This window comes from Chinchilla lanigera, unplaced genomic scaffold, assembly GCF_000276665.1.
Source record: "Chinchilla lanigera isolate Chin_1 unplaced genomic scaffold, ChiLan1.0 scaffold00050, whole genome shotgun sequence".
Taxonomy (NCBI): Eukaryota; Metazoa; Chordata; class Mammalia; order Rodentia; family Chinchillidae; genus Chinchilla; species Chinchilla lanigera.
This window is the reverse complement of record NW_004955451.1, coordinates 3336176-3348377: the sequence shown is the minus strand read 5'-3', so window position 1 is coordinate 3348377 and position 12202 is coordinate 3336176. Positions and strand designations below refer to the sequence as shown.

Here is a 12202-nt window from a genome sequence, read left to right as displayed (position 1 = left end):
TAGACAGGCCTCATCCTAAGTTAGGGTTAACTTTTATTTGTGTGAAAGACAAATTCATTTGCCTGTACTCTGCAAGTACACTACTGATAGGTAAATAAGACATTTTGGTAACACCTTTTGTTAAAATACCAAGCCTTATCCTAAAAGGAAATGCTTCTGAAGTGGTATCATTTTATATTTGAAAACAGTTTGATCTCAGGGAATTTTTATAGTTTAAAATATATTTCTTCTAAATAATCTGTATATGAATTAAAAATTTTAGTGAACTTGCTTGCTGACTTGCCAAAGCAAGCAAAATTTCTCTATAAGTAAGTCTGGTATTCCCTAACAAGTCTATTTTCTTTGGGACTTCATTTTGTGCTTGTTTGAAAAGCATCTTAAATATACGAAAATTATTTTATTCCTTTTTTTGTAGGATAATCAAGAACATTCTGTTCACAAATATTATGTAATCATCCCTTATGATTGTGTATTATGCTTTCTCAAAGTTTTATAAATTTTAATAGCTTTAAAATTTTTTATTCTTATAATTATTTTATTAGTCATTTGCTCCTTTCCTGTATCCTCTCAACAGCAACTTCAAAGGTTTAGAAAATGAGCTTTATTCTAGTTAAATGAATGTTTTGCCATCTCTACTATTGCATACTAATGAAATTAGGCCGCTTTGATGAGTGTTTGATCTTGGTACTTTCTTCCCATTTTAGTTGATTGGCTTTTATTTCCGTGGTAGTTTGTGCATACCACTCTTCTGTATAAAGAATTCTCTTCCCTCTCTTTTGTTTTTCAGTATGTGCAGCGTATAGAGAAACAATTTCTCCTGTATGCCTACTGGATAGGCTTGGGAATTTTGTCTTCCGTGGGGCTTGGAACAGGGCTGCACACCTTTCTGCTTTATCTGGTAAGAATAACTTTTCTTTTAGTGAGCACAAATGAGATTTTCTGTCTTTTTATTGGCGCTGTTACTTCAGAAGTTAACATTCGGGCTGGGGATGTGGCTCAGTGGTAGAACTGTTGCCTTTCATGCACAAGGCCGTGGGTTTGATCCCCAGTACCACACACAAAAAAGTTAAAATGCTGAGATTGTGATATTTAGTTGAGCATTCTAACCTTCAAATCAGTGGTTTAAGTTTCCTTTTAAGTTGAGTGAGAATTTAAAAAGAGAAAAGGAAAACAAACAGCTAACTATATAAGGTGGTTTGTTTAAACTGGTTCAGCCAGAAGACTTTTTTTCCTAGATTTTGGTTTGATGATTCTCCTGCCTAAACAATTCATTTTTTAGTAGTTGAAATTAATTCAAGGTGTAATCGGCAACAGAGAAACGGCATCTTCCTCCCATATCTTCAGCTGCCGTGTAACACTTGAGTAGTTATTTTGGTATTTTTGAATATAGCTGGTGAAGTATTACATGTGTTACCTAAATGTTTTTTAAACTCTTTGCCCAAAAGTATAAAAAAGTGCATCTGAAAAATATCCTTTTACCAGTTAAAATAAGATAAAACTAGTTAAAAAAAGCAAAGGTAAGTTTTCCTTGTCATTCACAGATATGCTTCAATATTGTCAGAATTATGCTAAAATGATATCAGGGCTAGAACTGGGGTGAGAGCGGTAAGCAAAATACTGAAGGCCCAGTGTTTTTACCCAGTACTGGGGGTTTAACCTAGGATTACACAGGCACTACCACTAAACCTTGTCCCCGAGGCCTGAGGCACCATTTAAATTGATGGATGAGGGCCTCATTAAATTATGTGCCCTCCATTCCTCACTCGCTTTGCTCTGTTCCTGTCCCTAAATCATAACTTGAAAATGATTCCATATTTGAAAACAGTGTGATCTTCACTGCGGTAATGCCTGTGAGAGGGTGTCACAGTGAGATGAATTGTTCAGTAAAATTCATCACTAAAAATAGTACAGTCTGTATATTATTAAAATGAATTCATTTCTGAAGCAGGTATGGTATTAAGCGTTGCTTATCTGCTTAGTTCAGAAGGGTGCTGAATACTCTCAGAATACTTTGGGAATTAATCCATACTGAATAATTTCTCCAAGTTCATGAAAGTTTAAAACTTGGAATTTTAAGTTGGCTACAGTAATGCATGCCTGTAATCCCAGCTATTTGAGAGGCTGAGACAGATGGAATACAAATTCAAGGCCAGCTTGGGAAGCTTAGTGAGACTGTGTTTCAGGGAAAAAGAAACTTAGAATTTGAGAATTATGTTTATATTTGGTTGTGATTTTAGCTTAAAAAGGAACATACATTTTAGAGAAGTAATCCATGTCATTGTTTCACTAGTAACTACTACATTCTTGGTAGCATAACAATACATTCACCCATAGAGGTTGAAGGAGAGGGAAAAAGAGGGACAGATTATAAAAAGATCTTCCTGTTCTTGTTAAGTCTTGTCCAACATATTTCTTGGAGATAGCAGATTGAAACTCATTCGTAGCATTTGATTAATATGGCAGCATCTAAAAAGTAACCCAGGGCTGGGGAGGTAACTTAGATGTAGAGCACTTGCCTAATTTGCATGAGTCCTAGGCTTGACCCCATGTACTGTGCGGTGGAGGAGACCCAAATAGATAGGTTTTTCTCAACTTTGAAAGGAATTCAAATGAACCCATTTTAAATTTCGTAAGAGTTTAGGATAAACAAATTTGAAAGAGAAATTTTATGTTCCTGTTGTAACTTACATGAAACATTTGTAAAGTGGCTTTCTGTTGAAAGCATTATTATTCCAGCTCCATTGACCCAGGTATCCAGTAAAAGATTTAGGAACATACAAATAAGAGTTTATTACAAAATTGATATAGAGGAAAAATCAAGTTTTTGTTTCTATATATTAGTAGGTATTCCTGCTCTTGTTCAGAGCTCAACTTTAATGTAGTTACCCTTTCATAATTTTAGAAAGAATTCTTCAAGAGCTATTTGAAAGAAGGCATCCGTCTCTCATTATACTCAGTATTATAGTATGCTAATTAGTATGAAGATAAAATCAAGGAACCTCTGAAACTGTTGCGTTAAACATAAAGACTTTACAGAAAACTTTCTGCATCTTCAGACATCTAAATTCTTGGTATATGTTAACAGTGCTTATGGGAGTGTTGTGGTGTCATTACTGCCAAAACGAAACTGAGGCCCAGGCTGGGTGTGGTGACACACCTGTAATTCCAGCACTCTGAGAGCTGAGATGGGAAGATACAAGTTCAATCCTAGTCTGAGCAATTTAATTGTTTAGTAAGACCCTGACTCGAAATGAAATAGTGCTGGGGATGCAGCTCGGTGCAGAGACCCTGGGTTCAGTCCCTAGAAGGGGGTGGCTGGGTCAAGGAGGGGAGTGAGGGGAACTGAGGTCCAGGACAGTGACATTTACCTTTACTAAATAATTTGAATTGTTTATTGTTCTTTTGTTTCTTTTTTTTTGTGCCAGTACCCTAAAATTAAGTATATGTGAAGTAACCAAACCTATGTTTTGTGAATACAGAATTCTGCCTACTGTGTGGGAGATAGATTGGTACATTGTTAACTAAAGCCAGTAGTTTACATTAAGTTCATTCTGTGTCTTTATAGTTTTGTGGCTTGAAAAAAATGCATAATGTTGTGTTATGCACCGTTACAACATCACACAAAGCAGCTTTGCTACCATAAAACTACACTGCACTCCATCATACTCCCAGCCTCTTCCACTCCTCACTCTACTTCCAAACCACTAGTGATACCGTTTAAGGCTCTCTGTGGTGTTTTCAAAGCTTGGTTCCTCATTTCTTTTTATTGCTAAATGATATTCCATTTTATAAATGTACCACCATAGTTGTTTATTCATTTACTACCAAAGGACATCTTGATTTACTTCCAAGTTTTGTCAGTTATGAATGAAGTTGCTATAAATGTAAGCTTTTCTTTGAAATGAATTTTCAATTCACTTGGGTAAATTCCTAAAAGTACAATTGGTAGATCATGTATATTAATTACTGGTATATAACAAAGATAGTCAGGCTGGGGATATAGCTCAGCAGCACAAGCGCCTACATGCCAAGCGTGAGGTCCTGAGTTCGATCCCCAGTACCAAAAAATAAAAGAAAAAACAAAAAATTAGTCTTAAGGAAAACCTTGTATTGTAGAGTATAGGAACATTGCATGCTTAAAGTAGCAAAAGGATAGTCTTTCTTGTTGTTCATGCTGTACCTAGCAACCTTGCTATAAGACTCTCTGATGGTGTTTTTAGGATTTTCTGCAGTTTCATATGGACAGTTTCATATCCCCCCCCAATCTGTATAAATTTTACTTCCATTTCTTACGGCATTAGCTGTGTTTCCAGTGTGATACTGAGCAGGAGTTATGGGAGGGGCATCCTGCCTTGTTCCCAGTATTAATCTGAAAGCCTCTGTCTTATCACCTTTACATATGATATTAGCGTAGGTTGTTTTGTAGATGTTCCTCATGAGGTTGCAGAAGGGTGCTGGTTTGTTAGAAGTTTATTTATGTTGGTTTTTTAGTCATAAATCAACGTTGAATTTTAGGAAATAGTAACTCCACTTTTTGTGCTCACCTATAATCCTAAACGGAGGCGGGAGGATTGTGAATTGAAGCTAGCCTAGGCAACACAGTGAGACTTCATCTTACAGAATTAATAAACCCACTATTTTAGCCTATGCCAATAAGAAATGGATCAAAGGCTGATATAGCACACACGTGGGAACACACACACACACTCATTAGTATGTAGGATTAGGGAGCAATGTGTTAAGATTTGTATTTTTTTTTTTTTGTCTCAAAAGAAACACCCCAAATAAGCCATTTCATTTCACCAAATTACCTTTAGTTCTTTAGTCTTTTCATTTAGACACAGGCTTTCGTTTTGGGATTTCCTGACTATAAGAGAGAATGAAGAAGAAAGAAGATTTACAAAGAACAATTTTCAGACAATTCAAGTGAAAATAAAATAAAAGGTATCACTGGCTTTGATTTATGAATTGATTAGTTAAGGTGAAAATCAGGCTGCAAGAGGCTATTAACAACAAAATGGACAAACCCATTGTCATACTTACATTAATACGAATTAAAGTCAGTTCTGTGTTCACCTCTGTTGAGTATCCATTTTTGTGCGGAGATTTTGCATCCCCACCTGTTTTGTTGTTGCTGAGACAGGGTCTCGCTAGGTAGTTCAGGCTGGCCTTGAACTCACTGTGCAGCCCAGGCTGAACTCAAACTTGTGGCTATCCTGCTTCCTCAACCTCCCGAGCGCTGGGATTATAGTCCTGAGCCACCATTCCAGGCTTGGTTAGATTTTTTCAAATTTACACTTTCTTAGTCATAACTGGTTGGTAGAATTTTATCACTATTTCTTTTATTTTATATCTAGGAAGTTAATTGTGTTTGCAAAAGTCCTAACTACATCAGCTTTCATTTATAAGGTTTTATATAACCCTCTCAGCAAGATGTGATGATAACATTGTCATGTCCTACTTTTTTATAATGATAAAACAAACACTTCTGCCTGACTATCATATAACGCAGTTTGGAGACCTAGTGACCATTGTTAGGGAACTTATTTGCTCAGAAATAGAGCTTTCCTTTTGACTGCATTAATTTATAGCAAAATGTGAAAAAGAAATCAGTTTTAACAAAGAAAAAGAATTTAACCCATTCTTTATAATAATTCTCTTTACTGGACAGCAGGGGTTAAAAGTAATATGAACATTTTTCATATTTTATAAAATGATTTGAAAACAGTATGAATCTAATAGTTTCAAAGATCAGCTATCTAGCCAAGAAGAAAGAGTTAGATGCTGCTGTGCAAGAGTAGTGGTTGTATAACAGTATCTAACCAGAAAGAGGGAGATAAAAGGAAAGGGAATGGATTCCTTCTCCCCAGGGCTAATGCATATTTAGTTGGGGCACTAAGTTAGCTAGTTTTTGTTAATTTGAATTGTTAGTAAATAGGCTTCCCCAGACCACTATATTTGTTGTTTGAATCTGTACAAATAAGTATCTTTTTTGTGCAAAAAGGAAAAAAAGACTTGTAATATTCATCACATTCTCCAAAGACTCTGTGGTTCATAAAAGGTTAAAAATGACTCTTGTAAAAACTTTTTTTATATAAGTATTTACGTGTAGCTGCCACTAGGTGGCATTGCCAATACAAGCAAAATATTGTACTATATTTGCAGGTTCTGTGATAGATAAATTCATGTGTAGAGCAACTTCATCCAAAAATCATCACAAGGGTTCTAGTGCACGCCTGTAATTCCAGTACTCTGAGAGGCTGAGGCAGGAGGATGGAAAGCTTAAGCCCAAGCTGGGAAATTTAGTGACTCAAGTCCTTCTCCCAGAAAAGAAGGGAGAGGATGGGGAATGTAGCTCAGTGCAAAGGCCATAGGTTCAATCCTCAGTACCACAGAGAAGAAGAGAACTTTCTCTATTTAGCTTAGCAATATAGTCTATTTACCTGTATTTATGCCCTGCAGATTTTGCCTACATAAGACCAGTTAACGCGTGTGAGTGAAACGTTACCTTTTGGCTGTTCCGTGGCGCTGGCGGTGGCGCTCAGGGAACACTGAAGTACAGCCCCAGCCCTTTTCTTAATTTTAATTTTTTTATTTGACACAGTAAATTGCCCAGCTAGCCTCACTTAGACCGATTTATGTTATAAGCAAGAAATCATTTCAGTTTATACACTTGAGTTATTCTCACCAGGCTGTCAGAAGGGTCTCTCAAGATTGACGTGTGTAATGCAGCATTATGACGCGGCTGAAAACTGCGGATCATTGTTCCATTTCCAGTGCTGACAGACCAGGCAAACTGGATGATTCTTGTGTATCTTAAAAGGATGTATAAAAATTTAAAATACATGTCTAAAGGCATCATAGATGTGAAAGAGAATGAAAGAATTGTAACAGGATCTAGTTTAGAAAGGAAACCCAGAGAATGTGGTGTGGCGATGCATTTGGGTAATCCCCAGCCACTGGGGCGACTGAAGCAGGAGCATCGCAAGTTTGAGGTAACCTCATCAATTTAGCAAAACATTGTCTCAAAAAACAACAGTTAGAAAGGACTGGGGATACAGCTCAGTGGTGGAGCACTAGCCTCGCATCCTCAAGGCCCTGGGTTCAGCAGGCAGCACTGCAACAACAGAGAGAGAAGAGGCCCAGGGAGGAGACACTGGCTAAAGATAGACCCCAGTAAATCTGCAGCCTTCAGACAACGCTGCAGGGTCACAGTTCAAAAGATGAACTAGATATTGATCAGCTCTGGTAAATCCTGAGTCTGCATTTATCTTACTCTCTCCTTAGAAGTTCCAGCGGCCTGGCCCAGCCACCCACTGGAAGCAAGCTTAAAATCATTTTAGGCTTCACACTGTATCATCTCAAGATTTTTGGATAAAGTTGCAAATTCAAATATAAAGCCCAAATGATAATAAAAAGTAATCTATGAGGACATAAGTTGATTTAATCAAAACAAAGAGAAGAGAAACATTCATAGGTGTTCCAATGAAAAAGTAGACATGTATTTTGATCCAAAATTAATGTCAGTTGAGGAAATAAAAAATAACTTGGATAATTTCTGACAAAGAATTAGAAATTATGAAAGACAGGTGGAAATTCCAGAGCTAATTTTTAAAAACTGAAATGAACAACTGATTTCATAGGCTTTCATTTGACAGAGCTTAGAGAAAACTAATGAACTGCAAAATAGAACAGAGAAAAATATGCTGAAAAAAACAGAGATGGAGAAAAACATCTTCAGAGGAGCTGCAGTAAGGCTCATTGTATGTTGTTACTGTTTGAGAAGTCACTTCACAGTAGAAAGACATTGTTAAAGTGCTAATGAAAATGATTGCCAACAGATGATTCTTTACTAAGTAGCTTATGAATGGTGTAAAATAAAGATATTTCAGAAATAGAATTTGTCAGCACACATGCTCTGGAAGAGAGTCTAAAAGTTGTTCTTTGAGCAGAAAGAAGTGAAATTAGATAGACGCCCAGATATTTCAGTAAATTTAAATTAATACACTATAAAACCTAAATGAAAACTTTTTTTTTTTTTTTTTGGTTTTTCTCCGGTACTGGGAACTGAGCTCACGATCTTGCGCTTGCTAGGCAGGCGCTTTTGCCGCTGAGCTAAATCCCCAGCCCCCTAAATGAAAACTTTTTGAGGGATTTAAAATATATAGAAATAATTTAAATGTATGATCTACAGATCAGATGTGAAAGAGTTGGAATTAAACCCTTCTAAGGTGTTTTACACTGCCCTCATAAAGGCAAAAATCTTACGTTTAAGACTTTAGTGAGTATGTGTTACAATTTTTTTTGTCTCTGCACTACAAAAATACGTAACTACCAAGCTAACAGGAAAAGGCAAAAACCCGAGTTACCTTTAAAAAGCCAACCCAAAAGGAAGCAAGAAAGGAGAAAAAGGAGCGTAGAACAAGCTGGACACGGTGGCACACACCTGTAATCCCAGCACCTTGCAGTTTAAGTGACTTAGCAACACCCTGTCTTGAAAAAGAAAAAGTGGGTGGGTGAGGTCTGGAGATGTAGCTCAGTTGCCTGGGTTTAATCCCCAGTACTTAAAAGAAAAACGTATGTAGGATGGGTAGAAGTACTAAGCATATAGTGTTGAAGTCCAGATATATCAAAAATTATATAATTGCAAATGGAGTAAATCTTACACTTGTCCAAAAATATGTTTTAAACATTCAACTCTTCTCTTTTTATTACATACCTAAAATATAAAGACACAGAAAGATTGAAAATAAAAAGAATAGGGGCTGGGGATTTAGCTCAGCGGCAAAAGCGCCTGCCTGGCAAGCGCAAGGTCGTGAGTTCGGTTCCTGGTACCGGAGAAAAACCCCCCAAAAAATTGTTAAGAGAAAGAATAGATAAGCACTTGCCTAGCAAGCCTGAGGTCATGAGTTCAATTCAAAAAAAAAAAAAAAAGAAAAGAAAAAGAATAGAAAAAGATGTGCCATTCACTATCAACTAAGGAAAAGCTTATGTAGCTATACTGAAATAAAAGTAGACTATGAGGCAAAAAGAATCAATAGATGAATATATAAAGCAAAATTAACAGAGCTGTAAGAACTCTGACAAACTAGGAGAATGTGGCATCGTTTTGGATACAGTGTCAGCATACATGTAACAACTATTTTTGCATACCAGATAAACATACAGAGAATGAAATCTTTCAGGAAATACTTTTTGGAGTACCGTTCAAAAGCAAAGCCCTAGGAGTAAATCTAATGAGAGATGTGTATGGCCTCTACATAAAGCTAAAACATTACAAAGCTCTAGATAAATAGGATATACTATGTTAGTGAATTTTTGAATATATTTTTAAAATATGCAGTTTATAAGGACATTAGTTTTCCCCAGTTTTATCTACAAAATCAGTGTAATACTAGTCAAAATGTAAGCAGGTTATTTTTGTGTAAGTTGCTAAGCTGTATCACTCAGGGTTTTAATAGAGAAACAGATGTAACACAAGATCCACAAATGTATAAAGAATGACAGGATTGACCTACGATGGTCACCCTCAATGAGGAAGCGTGCAGAGCGTGTCTGCACACTGGAGACCGAGCTCCCAGTCTGAGGTGCGGAGCTCACTGCAGTGTCCATGCAAGTCCGCATCAGGAGGCCGATGGGTCTGTGGCAGAAGGCTGAAGGATCCAAGGCAGAAGCCGAGGAGTCTGTGTGAGAAGCCAGGAGACGCCATCCAAGCTGAAGGTGAAGACTGGAGCGCCTCTGAAGAATGGAAACCTGTCTATCCTTCCTCATTTCCCTTTTATACCATCCAGGTGACTACACCCTAGGGTGTAGAATTGCTGAGCTGATTTAGTTAAGCTTCTGAACTTCTCAAGTTGATACAGTCAATCAACCAATTCTTAAGCTGACTGAACTTTTTTTTAGAACTGCAAAGAATAATACATAAGAAAAATTCTTTGAAGGTATAGTACTGTGTTTCACTGAATTGTGCGTTATGCGCTAATACCACATTGTCCTTTTTCATTTAATCACGTTGTCTCAATCACAGGCACTTTATAAGTCATGATAGTAGACTATGACCACTGTTGTGTTTCCTTTCCTTTTCTTTTTTTGGGGGGAGGTACCAGGAATTGAACTCAGGGCCTCACGCTTGCCAGGCAGATGCTGTGCCACTGAGCTACATCCCCGACTGTTTCTATTTCTTCATCTAGTTAGTAATTAGCTGTGTTTTTAGTAATTTATGAAACGCTCTCTCTTTCTCTCTCTCTCCCTCTCTCTCTCTCTCTCTCTCTATATATATATATATATGTATATATGTAAAATGTATTTTTTAAGGTCTCATAAAATTACATCTTGATGTGAGGTTGTCATCAGTGGTAGAGCATCCACAAGGCCTAACATGCACAAAGCCTGGGGTTCAATCCTCAGCACCACCTTAGAATTCTTTTATAAAATCATCACTGTGCTAATTTATCTCAGTTCTCTTCAGAAACCTTACATAGGTGGCTGGGGCTGTAGCTTAATGCTAGAGCACATACTTAGCACGTGTGAGGCCCTGGGTTTGATCTCCACCACCACCAGAAAAAGAAAAAAACTTGACCATTTACTTTATGCAAAACATTCTAAAATACCATGTGAAACATGAGAAAAATTAAACATAAGAGATACACATTTTTGGGTTTTTTTGGAGTTTTTTTTTGGTCTTTTTGAGACAAGGTCTTGCTATGCAGTTCAGGCTGCCCTTGAGCTCACTTATGTAGCCCTGGCTGGTCTTGAACTCACAACGATCCTTCTGCCTCAGCCTCCCAAGTGCTGGAGTTACAGGCATGCGCCACCATGCCCGGCAAGAGATACACGTTTTATAAATAATTGTGCTGTAGGTCATTGTAATAAGTACCATCATAAATTGTAAGGTCCCTAAAATAGGGATGAATTTGCTGGAAGGAGAAAGCACTAGGAAAACCTGAGTTTTGTTGAGGGGAAGGCAGAGATTGAAAAGGGGCTATGGGAGGCTTTTCACTCTTCTGCAAGTGAAAAAAAATGATCCATGTGAGAAAATAGATTGACTTCAAATTGTAGAATGTTCTGAAAATCAGCCTAGAGAATTTAGATTTTACATGTCCCAAAAAGCACTAACGTATTTTAGGAGCGTAACTCTGGCAACATGGTGTAACGTAGATTTGATGGCGAGGAGACTGAAAATACAAGTTCATTTACAAGGTGAGAGTCCAGTTAGAAGACTAATCTGGGGGAAAGGTAATGATTTCCCAAGCTAAAGAAAGGACAGGCGAGCAAGGTGACATGGCACACACCTTGAAATCGCAGCTATTTTGAAGATTCAGGCAGGAAGATCACAAGTTCAAGACCCACTTGGGTGACTTGAGAAACTCTGTCTCAAAATAAAAATAAAAGGGGCTGAGGACATAGCCCAGTAGTATATTCCTTGCCTAGGATGTTCAGAACGCTGGCTTCATCCCGCCATCACAAGAATGAGAGAGGTTTCAGACTTGGGGGATTGGCTGTTGCATGGGAATGCAAGAAGCTAAAATAATTACAGTGGCAAGGTTTGAGGTTGTATTCCTATAATGCCAGTTACTTAGGTGGCTGAGGCAGGAGGATTGCAAACTTGAGGCCAGCCTGGGCAATGTAGCCAGACCCTGTCTATAAATGAAAGCAAATAGGGAGGCAGGCAGACAAGCTGACGGCTAGGATGTAGTTTAGTGGTAGTGTGCCCCTGGGTTCAATCCTCAGTACCAAGGAAAAAGATAAAAGAAAATCTGCCAAAGTGTGAGCTGCATTTATAAAATAAGAACTCTTTGAGGACTAGGATTTTTCTTAATATACTGTTGTATTCTAAGGGTCCAGAATAGTTCCTGGCACAAAGTAGGCACTCAGTAAAATATTGAATACATTAATGTAAAATAAGCTCTTTGAAACCTATGGGTTTAGGAGTAGACAGATTTCTTGTATTGGCAGAACAATTTGGCCCTAACATGAGTCTTAATTGTGACTACTGATTAAAACTTGATCTGTATATGATTTTATCTTAACTTGCAACATAATTTTATGTCAACATCAGTATATTCTCTCTTTCTGTCTTTTTTTTTTCCCCCGGTACTGGGAATTGAACTTAGGACCTCATTCTTGCCAAGCAGGCGCTGTGCTGCTGAGCTACATCCCCCACCATATATTCTCTTTATTTCTCTAGCAGGTAAAACTACAT

General features: G+C 37.5%; 1 protein-coding gene across 1 annotated transcript in view; it reads left to right on the top strand.

The window, feature by feature from the left end:
* Positions 1-12202, top strand: part of Vmp1 (vacuole membrane protein 1) — a 105502-nt gene that overhangs the window by 22233 nt on the left and 71067 nt on the right. The window contains exon 5 of the mRNA XM_005393982.2: positions 788-898. Within this exon, the coding sequence (XP_005394039.1) occupies positions 788-898 (111 nt within the window). The remainder of the gene's footprint in view (positions 1-787; positions 899-12202) is intronic.